The sequence below is a fragment of the Porites lutea genome, chromosome 9 (assembly GCF_958299795.1).
Source record: "Porites lutea chromosome 9, jaPorLute2.1, whole genome shotgun sequence".
Taxonomy (NCBI): Eukaryota; Metazoa; Cnidaria; class Anthozoa; order Scleractinia; family Poritidae; genus Porites; species Porites lutea.
Window position 1 is genome coordinate 13,652,308 of NC_133209.1, and position 13,631 is coordinate 13,665,938.

At 39.0% G+C, this 13,631-nt stretch overlaps 1 protein-coding gene across 1 annotated transcript; it reads left to right on the top strand.

Moving 5' to 3' along the window:
- The first annotated feature begins 371 nt into the window (after positions 1-371).
- On the top strand, positions 372-2,774 carry LOC140948299 (uncharacterized). The gene is made up of 3 exons (XM_073397532.1): positions 372-675; positions 1,095-1,383; positions 2,086-2,774. The coding sequence occupies exons 1-3, from the start codon at positions 512-514 to the stop codon at positions 2,542-2,544; spliced, it is 912 nt and encodes a 303-aa protein (XP_073253633.1). The 5' UTR covers positions 372-511; the 3' UTR covers positions 2,545-2,774.
- The last annotated feature ends 10,857 nt before the right edge of the window (positions 2,775-13,631 follow it).

Here is a 13,631-nt window from a genome sequence, read left to right on the forward strand (position 1 = left end):
AAACGCTTCGCTTTGCTCCATTTCTCAAATGGAAAAGAACATTGCATGTATTCCTTTAAAATGTTTTTTGCTAATTTTCCGGATATTCACGTTATTATTAGGAAGTAAAGAAAAGGATTGATGAACAATAAGTAATAATAAACAAGAAGAGCTCTTTCGGTGTTTGTGACAGCAGGCATTGCCAGTGTAATTGTGGGCACGTGAGTAGGGTGGTGTTTCTTGTTTGCTATAGAAGCGGGCAATAAAATGCTCTGAAAAGTTGACGTTAGCATCTTGTGTATACAATTCGGTTTATGTTTGCTGTTTTTTGACACCAGAATCAATTTTTCCTATTGTCTGAATTGTAAATGCCGATGCATACGCGACGCACTTATAGGCCACAAGGGAATCAGTCGGTCAGAACCGGAAATTATTCAGCGACGCTATTTTCTCTCATCTTTTTTGCCAAATCACAGTTTTGTGTAAAAACTTCAAAGCAGATCCCCAAAAGAACGTAGCGCTTGAATCGCAAATGGATCTTGAATATTTCACCAGGTTAAGGCATGGCCCAGTTTCGTCAGTTATAAGATGGCTTCAGCTTCGGAGTTTATTAGCAAATCCCCTGCACTGTGGTGCCTGTAACAGGGACATGAATTTAATTGAACGTGGGGACAACCACGTTGATGGTTTTCAGTGGTGAGTACTATAAAGCCTGTTCACAGGCCCTGTATTTTCTCTTTAAAGTCCGTCCAGCGCGTGTGATAAAAAATAAACCGCAGGGGATGAACGAAAAGAAAAATAAAACATCGTCAGTGTACAGGCTAAGTATGTTAAACACTTATGTTTTATTATTAAACAACAGTCATTAAACCAAGGCTTTATTCTCTCTGTATGCCTGACTGTTTACCGGCGTGAGATAGCTTTTCCCCCCACATCTTCTCCGGCCGCCGGGTTCCGCAGCCAAGTCTTGCCTGTTAACCAAAGGACCCAAAGCAGGATAATGTATTTGAGAGGAAACCCTAGTTGGGCGTTAGGGTTAGGGTTAGGGATATTGCCGTTTTGACATTTAAATACACCGTCAAACAAAATCCTGTGATATGATTTCTTACTTTTAGGAGATGTACTGTTTGTAGGAAGAAGCGCAGTCTCAGGTCCGGAAGCTTTTTCGAGCGATATCCAAAAATATCCCTAGGAGAGCTGATTCTTCTCATTTACTTCTGGTCAATGGACGTTAGTCGGCGGAAAACTGCCCGCATGCTGTCAATGAACAACAACCTTGTGTGCAAAATTTTCCGAAGTCTGGAAGATGTATGTTCCCTGGACATAGATAACAACCCATTCGTACCTTTTGGAGGAGCAGCGGTGATAAAATGCGATGAAAGCAAGTTTAATCACAAAGCAAAGGTAAAGAGAATCATGCGCCCAGTTTGCTTCAGCCCCTGAATTAACACTAAGGCTGAAACATTTTTGTTTTTATTAACTGATTGCAAATTCTCTGGTTTTAGGAAACTGACGGACCCTTAAATCCTTTTTCACTAGGCCACGGTTAGGCTAATTTTAGAAGCCTAAAATGTTATGATGGCGAGAGTAATCAGAAAATACTCACTTTCGTTATAATATTTCAAATTACATCAAAATTTTCGGGAAAATAGTTACGGAAGCCCAATTTCGACAAGTTCCTCTGCGATAAAAGAACAGTTTTACGTCTAAAGGTTCTCTAGCTGGATAGCCCTTAAGAAAGTTTTTTCAATGTGTTTAAGAGGAAATTGTCTTTTGGATACCCCTGTTTTCTTGAAAAGGAAACAGGGATGCAAAATGCTATATTTTTATCTTCGTATATTCGACGGGTTCTTGCCAAAAAAAAAAAAAGGGTTTTAGTTTACTGACCAGGGCCAGTTTCGCGAAAGTCCCGGTAACTTTTCGGGCCCGAAATCAAATATTCAAGTCGAAATATAAAGAATAAGAGCGCGGGTCTAGCAAACCACTAGCTACTCCATTTTGTGTCATTAATTGACAGTTTTATCATGTTAGATGCAAACTATTGAAACCTCGATCTTTAATGTAAACGGCAACAGCTTACCGAGCCCGTTATTTTTTTCATATTAGTACAACAGAGGAAGACGTGCGCCCGATGTGTGGGTCTTTGGAGTTATCTCGACAGAGACAAGGCCTGCCAGGGGATACTTCCAGGTAGTTCCCAAAAGAGATCGAGCTACTTTATTGCCCATATTAGAGAGGTGCCTTCGACCAGGCAGCATTGTCTACAGCGATGACTGGGGTGCTTACAGAAACCTTGAACGGCATTTGCCAGCCCTCGTTGCCCAGCATCACGTGGTTGTCCATAGTCAGAACTTCGTAGACCCAACAACTGGTGTCCATACACAGGAGGCAGAGTCTGCCTGGAACAATTTAAAAGGACCCGTAAAGGAGAGAAGAGGCATCCCTAGAGAAGACCTCCAGTCGTATTTAAACGACAGAATGTTGAGGCAATGGAGAGGATTGGATAACATCATGGCCAACTTTTTACCTGTTTTAGCAGCAAGCTTTAGGGATTATATAGTGTAAGAAGAACTTTGAAGGGGAACTAGTTAGTTCTTTTTCAACGAAAAAATGAGAAGTGACTTCTAGTTCTTTCTTTTAACTTCCTTAGCCTACGAGCAAGAAAGCTGCTGTAGTAGAAATGTGATTATCAAAAGATAGCGCGGTATCACAAGTTACTCCAAGGTCTTTGATAGATTGAGCTGGGTTGTTTTTTTCCTAGAAGTCTAGTAATTTCGAACACATCTCCCGGCTGCCAAAAAACCATCAGTTTCCTCTTATCTGGATTAAGCATTAAGCAATTATCGAAACACCAGTTGCGAATCAGTTGTAAATTGGAATTAACACTTTCTATAACACCAACACAGTCGTTCACGGTAAAAGACAATAGAAGCTTGGTGTCATCCACGTTGCGCGCGGTTGAACAATTTTGAATAACATTTGGTAGGTCATTTACATGAATACAAAATAGTAATGCTCCAAGAATACTTGCATGCGGTACATCACTAACTTTTATCAGATAGAAATTCCAGAGACGAAATTGGCCGAAGCTCTCCTTCCTTTTCCCTCCCTATGGTCACAAACCTTTACATTGCAATATCAGTAATACACTCTTTCAATATAATTACCGCGCCTTGGTTTTATACTGATAAGCTAACCCATCTTCATACCCAAGTCTTGGCTAAAAGTAACTCGTCTGCATAAAACCTTCCAGGCTATTTCCTTGTGAAAATAATTCTCTTTCCCAGTCAAATTTCTCTAATAAGGCTGGGTTGCCCAGTCAATATAAAACAAGGAGAGCAATATAACGAACATTACAAGGTGCTGAGTTCTTTATTGAATTTTTACCAAAATAGTTAGAAAAGTTCTAAATTGGTTGGAAGAGTTAATACAGTTATGAATTGGGTTGAAATTACAAGAAACAAACCAGAATTTGTCTAAGACAAGAACTATTTCCAACGAAAGATCAGTTAAGGTCTAGATGTCAAATCCTGAAGTATTGGAAATATAGCTAGACAAGGCTTGATACAAAACTAAAATTTTTACTACTTGTATTTTTATTGTTTAAAGTTAGTATAATTTTATAGACCTTCTTGGTATGAAAATTAGGCTAAGTAAATCGTTGAAAAATGATGAAATTGCGTTTTCTAATGCGACTGAAAGAGACGAGATTAGCCGCCATCACTATGCACGGCTTTTTAAAGATGCAAACGAAGGATCTATTTGGCCTGATTTCAGAGTATGTTAACATCATTTGCCTTGGCAAAATCAATAGGCACAGCTTTTTTCAAGATAAAAATAAAAACAGTTTATGATTATATGTTTATTGAAGTTTACTTTCTTTGACTCAACTAATAGGTGGTTCCCACGTATTGCGTACTTTGCACTGTACAGTCGCATGCGCACCTACCATGTAGACGTAATCAAATTGAAAGGAGAGATTGTTAGACAGAGAGCTTTTGGTAAAGAAACTTAACAACGTAAGGAAGAGTGTCTGTAAAACGCGGACCGGATACCTGCGGATGGCGGATGCTGATGGAAAAATACGGATAGTTAAAGGCAGATGGAAAGAATGCGGATAAACCGAAAAAAGTAAGAATAAAACGAGAAAATGCAGATAGCAAAAAAACCAACAAACAAACAAACACAAAAAGTAATTTAAAGAAATCTTTCTTTCAAGTGGATGTCATATGGTTGGGCCCTTCACGTACAGAACATGTTGTCAATAGTTGGCACAGGTAACTCAAGGTTGTTTCTCTGTCCTTTGAAAGCTGTAATGCCTTTCATTAACACCACAGAAACAATCATGCCTCGTTCCTCCTCCTTAATTAGAACCACTGTCAAATATACATTTGTTCGCCTTTTTTAGAATCGGGTCGAGGGGTAGAAAACTACTCTCAGTAAGTAGTCCTCTTACCTAAAGCAAAAACCGAATCTTCCTGATTCTAGTTTTAAATATAAAACTTTTTGCTTTTAATTCTCTCCGGGAATCACTTCATCGTGCTTAAGGTAGAAATTAAAAAGGAATCCACCTATTGTTCTGGTTATTCAAGACTAGATAGAGGGGAAATCTTAGCACAAAAAAGTTGCTAAAGGATGCCGGACTTGACGGGGACTAGCACAGTTCCACTGACACACAAGAATTCATTGACTTCTCTTCTTTATCGTCTTTCTTTAATTCTCATTCTTAAACAAAGTTATTAACATGCAGTTCAAGCTTCAGTTTCAGCTCCCTATAGTCTAAGCTATCCCTGGACATTTGAGCGAGTAACTAGCTAAGGGGTGTGGAACCAATCAGTAAGAAGTGTAATTTGGCGATAATATGCGTAGAAGAACTGGAAACAAGCAAAATATTTCTATTTTTGTACAAAAAAAAAAAAATGAAATTTAGGACGTGTTTTGTTTATTTTTTATACACTGGCTTATGAATTCAAAGTCTCAACGAAATCCCACAGAGTTTGGGCTACCTGTGCATCAACCAGCAAAAAAAGGAGGAACGCAAGTATTGGCAGATGTCAATCAACTCCGCTTATCGTGTGAATGCATTCTTCTACCTTGGGAATTTGTAAGTGCACGAATGATGAATTCCAATTTTAAAACTGCAAAATATACTGCCGATTGACAAGAAAAAACAGACTTTTTCAACCCCAAAGGTTATTTTCCGAAAAGGTATTGTACAAAACAAATTGCCTAATCTGTAAACTGTCCTTGAAACTGAACTAAACTCCACTCCCGAAAAAAAGTGTCACTAAAAGTGAAATGCGTTAATGACGGCTACTCTCCGTATGTTTAATTTGTCTTTCTTTTTAATTTTATCCTACGAAAATAGTATTCTCGGTGATTTTTTAGAACGTCTGTATGGCAACCTAAAACTAGTCTCATAAAATTAAAACGTGAAGGGCAGAATTCGGACCGAATTCATTTGGACAGCTCCTGTCAATCTGCCGTAAGCAAAGATTACGAAGGGTCTGTACTCTGTAGTACAAATTAAGATGTTTAATTATTAATCAAGCTGCTTCTTTAGAAACCTTTATAAATAAATATATATATATATATATATATATATATATATATATCTATATCTATATCTATATCTATATCTATATCTATATCTATATCTATATCTATATCTATATATATATATATATATATATATATATATATATATATATATATACCCGTGGATGATTTTTCTGAAGAATTAATCACCTCCTTGTTTCATATCTTATCTCCAAGCAAGCTCGACTAAAAAAATTTTTATAAACGTTCTTGTCGGTGGTAAAATGCAATGGCGTGGGCATGGGGGCATTTCAAGCACTAGGCGCTCCAGCTATTGTAGGCGCCGTCTCACAGGGATACTTTTACTGTGATAAATAACCTGACGTTTTTCCTCGCAAACCGCCATTTATGGCTACGCACGTTAACGCATAGTCACGCAAATTAAATTCAGACAAGATAAAAAGTGCTGATAAACGAGAAGTGGAAGTACGGGCGACCTTTCACGCAAAAATCAGTAGAGAAATCGGTAAAGCGTGGCGTAAAAGCGCGCGAGCCTCACCCCTTGGGCGTGTGGGGCGAGTCTCTCCCCAGTCTCGCTGTCTGTTTCCAGCCTTGTTCCAGACCTTCTGTTTGACTGCTCTCGCGTACACAAACGGACTGTTTTGCAGTTTATCGCGGGCTATTCCTACGTGAAAAAATCCTCGAAGAAAGGGCAAAGAAGGTTTCCTTTTTCGCTAACACGACGATAGCGTAAAGACAAATTGGCCTTTTTAACGGGTCTCTTTCGCGCTGCAGAGAGAAACATCAATGTTTACATTTCAGATTTCACAGGAGGGTGAAAGTAAAAACTCCCGGGTAAAAGATAAACTACGAGGTGCGGGAAAGGAGAAAAACAGCGGATCAATGAATTTTTCATTTAGGGGTCCTAGGTTAGGTCCAAATAGCAATTGCATTTGAGAATATTCCAGGAATCAGGTTTATTGGCTAAATGCGATGCACGTTTTATGAAATATATGATCCTGTCAATGTAAGAATTTCATTCTCAAACAAGAGTCTTCTTCAGGGCCCCACACGGCAATCATTTGAAAAAGAAGAAGAAGAAAATAATAAATAAAGAAAGATATTAAATACTAAGCAATAAATTCCAATTATTATAGTTTAAAGGTCATGATGAAACCAGTCACTTTGAGATGTGGCCACTCTGGGTGTATGGACTGCCTGAATAGTATCATTAGTCTGTCAAGTAATACATCAGCCTCAAGAGGTCCATGCCCGGTTTGCCGTCAACCGTTCCACCTTGATGAGCTACACCTCAATGTCAGCCTGGACAAGTTGACCAGGGGTCTGAAACTGGAGTGCTGCAATAGGGATTGTCAGTGGAAGGGTACACTTGACGAGGCTCGAGAACACGGGAAGAATTGCCCAAAAGCGGTGGCGAGTTGCCCTCACGAAGGGTGTCCGAACGTGAGTACAAGGGAGGAAATCGAAAGGCATCAGGGTGGCTGCCAATTTAGAAAACTCGAGTGTCTGGGCTGCAGGACTCTTGTGCGAATGGCCAACCAGCAAGATCATGAAACTGAGGGGTGCAATTACAGTAGAGTGGATTGTCCCCTTGGATGTGGCACAAAGTTGCCTAGGTATGAAAGATCTATATATATGCACCTATATAATAAACTTCACCAAGGATCATTTATCAATAGATGTTAATAAACATATAAAACAGAAGTAAAGAAATTACACAATTATTGGGAACACATATTTCGACCGCACAAATCAGTCTTCTTCAGGGCAAATGAAAACTGTTACACACGAAATTCGACTACTATACGCTACTACAAGTTAACTACATGGAACGTAACGTGCGCGCATGATAATTTTATGTCGCAGAGCCCATGTGACCATGCACCAGCATACTTGTGTAAAGAAGGCAGCCAAATGTATAGTGCCTGGTTGCACACGAATTTTTACCAAAGAAGACATGGAGGCGCACCAATTCAATGCAGCCACGTCCCATAGCGCCCTGCAATTTGGGGAAATACAGAGACTGAGAGCTCTAATTAATGAAAAGGTACAAAAATCAACATTTTTCTTGTTTTTAGCGTGCATGCATATACTTGGTATGTTAGAAAAGTGTAACAATTGCACGTTGGTATAAGGGACCGAAAAGATTGCTGTTTGGCTATCCTAATCATCATCATTATCATCATCATCATCATCATCATCATCATCATCATCATCATCGTCATCATCATAATAATAACAATAATTATTATTATGATTATAAAATTGTCTATATTGTAAAAGTCTTTTCTGGTGCTCTTTTTGTGTTTCAGCCGGGGGCAAACTAAGCAGCTATAGCATCAGTCAATTGAGTAAAAAAATCTGTTAATACGCTATGCACCCTCCCGAGGATTCGCGTAGATACCAGAACGCAGATCTTTTGGACCTCTGTCACATTAGCTCTCTTCTTCACTTTCTTGATGTTGTCTACCATGCTCTTCTTTACTGTACCAAGCGCACCAACAACCATATAGAAGGGGACGACTGATTGCTGGATTGAGTTTAGACACTTAATGGAAGTTTAAATTATGTACTAATATCTGAATAATTAGGTAGTATTAACTAGGAACTGAGTGTCGCATTTATGATTGTAAAGGGGTTCGCAGAGCAATGACAAGAACAAGAGCAGTCGGTTCATTCTTTCCGGTGGACTGTGGAAGACTTCCCAACGCGAATGAGAGACTTAGTAGATAAGAATGAAGGGCCACTTACCAGCGGTGAATGGACTACACCAAATGGCCACAAGTGGAGGGCCGTTTTAACGCAAGATCTCAAATTATTTATACAGCTGGTCGCCGCACCCTTCCCAGCTAGAGTGGAGCTCAGGTAGGAGGACTCCGTATGTACTGACGAACAAAAGAAGGTTGATGAATGTTGCCTGAAGAAAAAACTAAACCGCCAGTTCTGATTTTAGTGTTGGACCGTTTTCATATATAATTTACTATGAACCAGTCATCAAGTTATAAGTCCGTAAAAAGGAAAGATAAAACAATTAAATTGGACATTCTCAATACATCGTGTCTCAGACGAACTGCTCACTGTTATACGCGTTTTGCTTTGTGACTTTTCACGAACTTTTCACGTCTTTTTTTTATCGATAGAATTGTGTTGTCGCCCGGAGAGGTGGAGGAAATAACTCATATTCTCTCGACGACTACACTGAAGGAAGGAGAGATGTGGGGGCACGATGTGGCCAACATCAATCGCTGGGTTGATGGTGAAGGAAAGCTAATTGTCAAGTTCATTATTCTTTACATCGTATTATGATGGAATCCATCAAGAAATTAAGTAAATTTAAAATCCCAGTGTAAAAAAAAAAAAAAAGCCTTTTACCAGAATATCGCATTCATTTTTCAAGGGCTATATATGTAATTGGTTTTCTGCAATAACACCAAAGATAATTATTTATGGGAGTTCGAATAAAAATGACAAAATTTCACAAATTGGCATCTTGCACATGAAATTTTCAGAATTTTACCTGTGTTTCACAGACGCAGGTTCTAGTGAAATTTGTTATTTATTTTCTCGGATTCCCATCGTAAATCGTCTTTGGTGTCATCACAGATAACTCATCATGTTTATATCCCTCAAAAAGTCTCAAAAGAAGGTTGTATTCTTTAAATTATTCTGTTACAAGGTTTTTGTCCAATGAAAATTAAAAATGGCTGAATTTCCTAATGGATTTCGTCTTATAACGTCACAATGCAACGCCAGGGCCTTTGTTTATGGCAGCCTCTAAGATTAAAAATAAAACCAAAAGCTCACATGAACGTGTCCATGGTGATACGGTTTGGATTGCTCAGAACAGAGTTGATTTTGCTTATCTTCGTTCATACATGAATATAAAGGAGTAAACTATTTAGCCCTTAAAAGCCCATGTTCACCAACGTGACTTTGTGAGCTGGTGTTTTTGTTATGAACCCTTCGTATGCCAAATTAAGCAGATGTTTTGATTGGGCAGAGTGTTCGTTTTTTTCACGCATGGCCGAAGCGTCACTCTACACAAACTGTAGGGAGAAACTTTCAACTTCGCGAAATTATTTTTCTGAAGTATAGGGCGAGCAAGGCCGCTTAGGTGAACATAGGCCTTTTTTTAAAAGGCAACTGAATTAGCCCTTGGTTGCACGTGACGTTTTTGGCCTCTCTCGTTATAGCTTGAGTATCAGGCGTTTCTGAGTGAAAAGGGGTGGGGGGGAGGGGAGCGAACAAGGAGAGAGCTAGAATCTCCTCTTCGGTAGCCCATAAGGATGACCTAATACTCAGGCTACCCTCGTTATAGGTTTAAAAGTAGAATAGTAATATCAAATCATTATATTTTTCTGTTTCATTAGTCAAGTACTTCGTTAAGGCCCGAATACGAAAATATATTTCCAAAAAGCATTGCATAGAAAACTAAAAACAGATTTGATGAGCGCTCTTAATATCATTAATAGTAATAATTGATTAGAGCCATGTACGAATAATGTGTTTCTTGAAAATAGCGGTTGTTACCTTAATAGAGCAGTGTAAGTTTTTTTTAAAAATTATCAAGTTTATTTATTGGGTGGTTACCAATACGCGAAGCCACACCATCCCATAATGATTGAGCCGCTATACAGTAGTTGAGATCTCTTAAAAGCTTCAACAAATGATTTTTTTGTTAGTATTATCAATTGTTCCTTATTTTTATCCTCTTTTGTATAAGTTGATTTCTGTGAGAGCCTTTAATATTATCCTCAGTTGAAATGCAAATAGAATTTTTCTCTTTCTTATCGAAAATGTTGTTGTCGTAATTATTTGCTGGTGTCTTTTCAATCTTATTTTCCATTTTTAACCTTTTCTACCTAGGGGTGCCTACCTTTTACAAAAAGCAAAAAACTTTTAAAAAATCTTGCAAATATAATTATGACTGTCAACTTTCCAGGGGCGGATCCAGGATTTTTTAGGAGGGGGTGCACCCGTCTCTTGCTCTACTTGAACACCAATAAATCACATAGCTTTTTTTTTTTGGGGGGGGGGGGGGGGGGGCAGAATACCAGTTGTATTAGAAAACCGCAGGTCATCTGAGTGGGGGGGGGGGGGGGGGGTGCGCACCCCCTGCACCCTCCCCCTAGATCCGCCCCTGCTTTCACATAAAAAAGAACGACCTACCGTTGCTGCTGCTGCAGAGTTCTCTGCAAATTTGAATCACCTCACAATGGTTTATAATCTGACGATTCCCAACGGAATGGCGCGAACCATTTGATTTTCGGCTTACCCATGTATAAATAAAGTATTTACCCCAGACGACGCTCAATCCGTTCGTTGCCATTGCCCTTACCGCATCACATTATTTCCCTTCTCTGATATTTTGAAGCCAGCGCATGGCTATTTTTTTAGGGGATAACTTTCTGACTTTTTTGGACTTAACCTTCCCCAGCTTCTAGTTTTTGAACGAGTCCCTACGAACACGAAAAATCGAGTCTCGTTTTGGGCCCTACGTTTTGGAGAAAAATCGAGTCTCGTTTTTTGCCCTACGTTTTCGAGAACGTTTTAGGCCCCGTTTTAACGTTTTAACGTGTCTCGTTTCTGAAACGAGTCATCGAGACATGTGGCAACGAGTCTCGATTTCACGTTTTCGATTCGACTGCCGAGAACGTAATCGAGAGGCCATTAAATCGAGACGATTTTTATCGAGTACTTTACGATGCGTTGCCCAGAAACGGTGAGTGATCCTTAAAACGGGGCCTAAAACGTTCTCGAAAACGTAGGGCAAAAAACGAGACTCGATTTTTCTCCAAAACGTAGGGCCCAAAACGAGACTCGATTTTTCGTGTTCGTAGGGACTCGTTCAAAAACTAACTCTGAGGGATTACACCATTAGAAAGGTATTTGCCGGGAGAGGGTAAACTCCCAAAAAATTAATGTATGTGCCAAAAATATCCTCTGAAAAAAAATAACCATGCACTGGCTTCAAAATATCAGAAAAGGGAAATAATGTGATACCTTTGTTACTTGTAAGGGCAATGGCAACGAAAGGATTGAGTGTAGATAAGATTTCTGGGGTCTTCTGGGGTAATTCCCATAACTTTTACATGGTTCGCGCAATTCCACTGGGGAATCGTCAGATTAACCATTGTGAGGTGATTCAAATTTTCAGAGAACTCTTTTAAATTTCAGCAGGTCGTTCTTTACTATGTGAAAGTTAATAGTCATATTTATATTTTCAAGATGTTTGAAAAGTTTTTTGTTTTTTGTAAAAGGTAGGCATCCCTAGATAGAAAAGGTTAAAGATGGAAAATAAGATTGAAAAGACACCAGCAAATATTTACGACAACAACATTTTTGATAAGAAAGAGAAAAATTATATTTGCATTTCAACTGAGGATAACAGTAGAGGTTCTCACACAAATCAACTTAGCCAGCGGCCATACAAAAGAGGGGAAAAATAAGGAACAATTGATAATACTAACAAAAAAATCAACATGGTAAATAAATAGTGACAGGCCATTCACAGATCCCGCAAACGTGTCGCATGAATGTAATTGCTTTTCTACATGTAGCGTTAAAGAGATTAACTACCGTTTGGCTTTAACCATTGTATCTCTTAATGAACTGCCTCTTTTATAAGAAATAATCGGAGGTTCTTTTGCACTTTTGTATTTTCTTTGAGAGCTTTTTTCTCTGTGAGAGAATTTGACTTCCGAGAGTGTTTTATCTGTTAGGTTGTTCGGGTAGCCTTTCGCTCGAAAGCGTAAGTTGAATATTCTTATGTTTTCTACGAAAGTCTTTCTCTGAAGAGTTAGTGCTTAGTAGTCTCAGGTTTGATTATGCTCTGGAAGGTTCTACATGTTGACTGAGCAAATGTGATTTTAGCCGTTTGTTTCCCACTGAGAGGTCATGGCACATATATCGATTTACTGTGGTTTTATGGTCGGCAGGATTTGCCCTCTGATGCAAGAGCATTTTGTACGACCTCAGTCTTTTAAAGCGTAAAGCTTTTTACTGCGGCTAAATAAGGGCTCTAATTTTCTCCAAGGTGCCTTATAGATCTGAATAACTAAGCGATTTTCTCTAGTCCGTGAATGAGATGTTTTTCTGCAATGTTGTATCATGCTGGGCCCAGCTCGTAAGTTCTCTTTGCAGAATGTTAAATTGTCACGGATAGTGTTTTACAGATCCAAGATTTTAAGAATGAAGTGCAGCTTAAACTGAAGCTACATCAACTGTGGAGAATTGCAGTGTGACTCAGTAAACTTCAGCCTAGTGTTTTTCTAAAGATAGACGTGTGAGTCTTTTGACTGGAGCGTGTAGTTCTTCCAGTGGTAATAGCTTGTTTTAAAATAGGTTAACAGTCCTTATATTTCACTGGGCCAATCAGAGAACGCTATTTTCGATCCAACACTCTGTTAGACACTGGTATAAAAGCTGTAAACACTGCCTGCACAAACACCACTCAGTTACTCCAAATAGCAGCAACTGACGAGTTCCGCTATAGGAACGAAACCGGTCTTGCTTAAGAATCTCAGAGAAAAACACCAAAGTACAGAGAGATTGCCTGATCACAAAGTGGCAACAACAAAGCAGTCTAAGGACTGTTAACCTATTTCAAAACAAGCTATTACCACTGGAAGAACTACACGCTCCAGTCAAAAGACTCACACGTCTATCTTTAGAAAAACACTAGGCTGAAGTTTACTGAGTCACACTGCAATTCTCCACAGTTGATGTAGCTTCAGTTTAAGCTGCACTTCATTCTTAAAATCTTGGATCTGTAAAACACTATCCGTGACAATTTAACATTCTGCAAAGAGAACTTACGAGCTGGGCCCAGCATGATACAACATTGCAGAAAAACATCTCATTCACGGACTAGAGAAAATCGCTTAGTTATTCAGATCTATAAGGCACCTTGGAGAAAATTAGAGCCCTTATTTAGCCGCAGTAAAAAGCTTTACGCTTTAAAAGACTGAGGTCGTACAAAATGCTCTTGCATCAGAGGGCAAATCCTGCCGACCATAAAACCACAGTAAATCGATATATGTGCCATGACCTCTCAGTGGGAAACAAACGGCTAAAATCACATTTGCTCAGTC

Bases quoted from the DNA above. Each gene is read 5' to 3' on its own strand.
- LOC140948299 (XM_073397532.1), top strand. From the start codon at position 512: ATGGATCTTGAATATTTCACCAGGTTAAGGCATGGCCCAGTTTCGTCA. The intron at 676-1,094 runs GTGAGTACTATA...TCTTACTTTTAG, and splicing joins CACGTTGATGGTTTTCAGTG to GAGATGTACTGTTTGTAGGA. The intron at 1,384-2,085 runs GTAAAGAGAATC...TTTTCATATTAG, and splicing joins AGTTTAATCACAAAGCAAAG to TACAACAGAGGAAGACGTGC.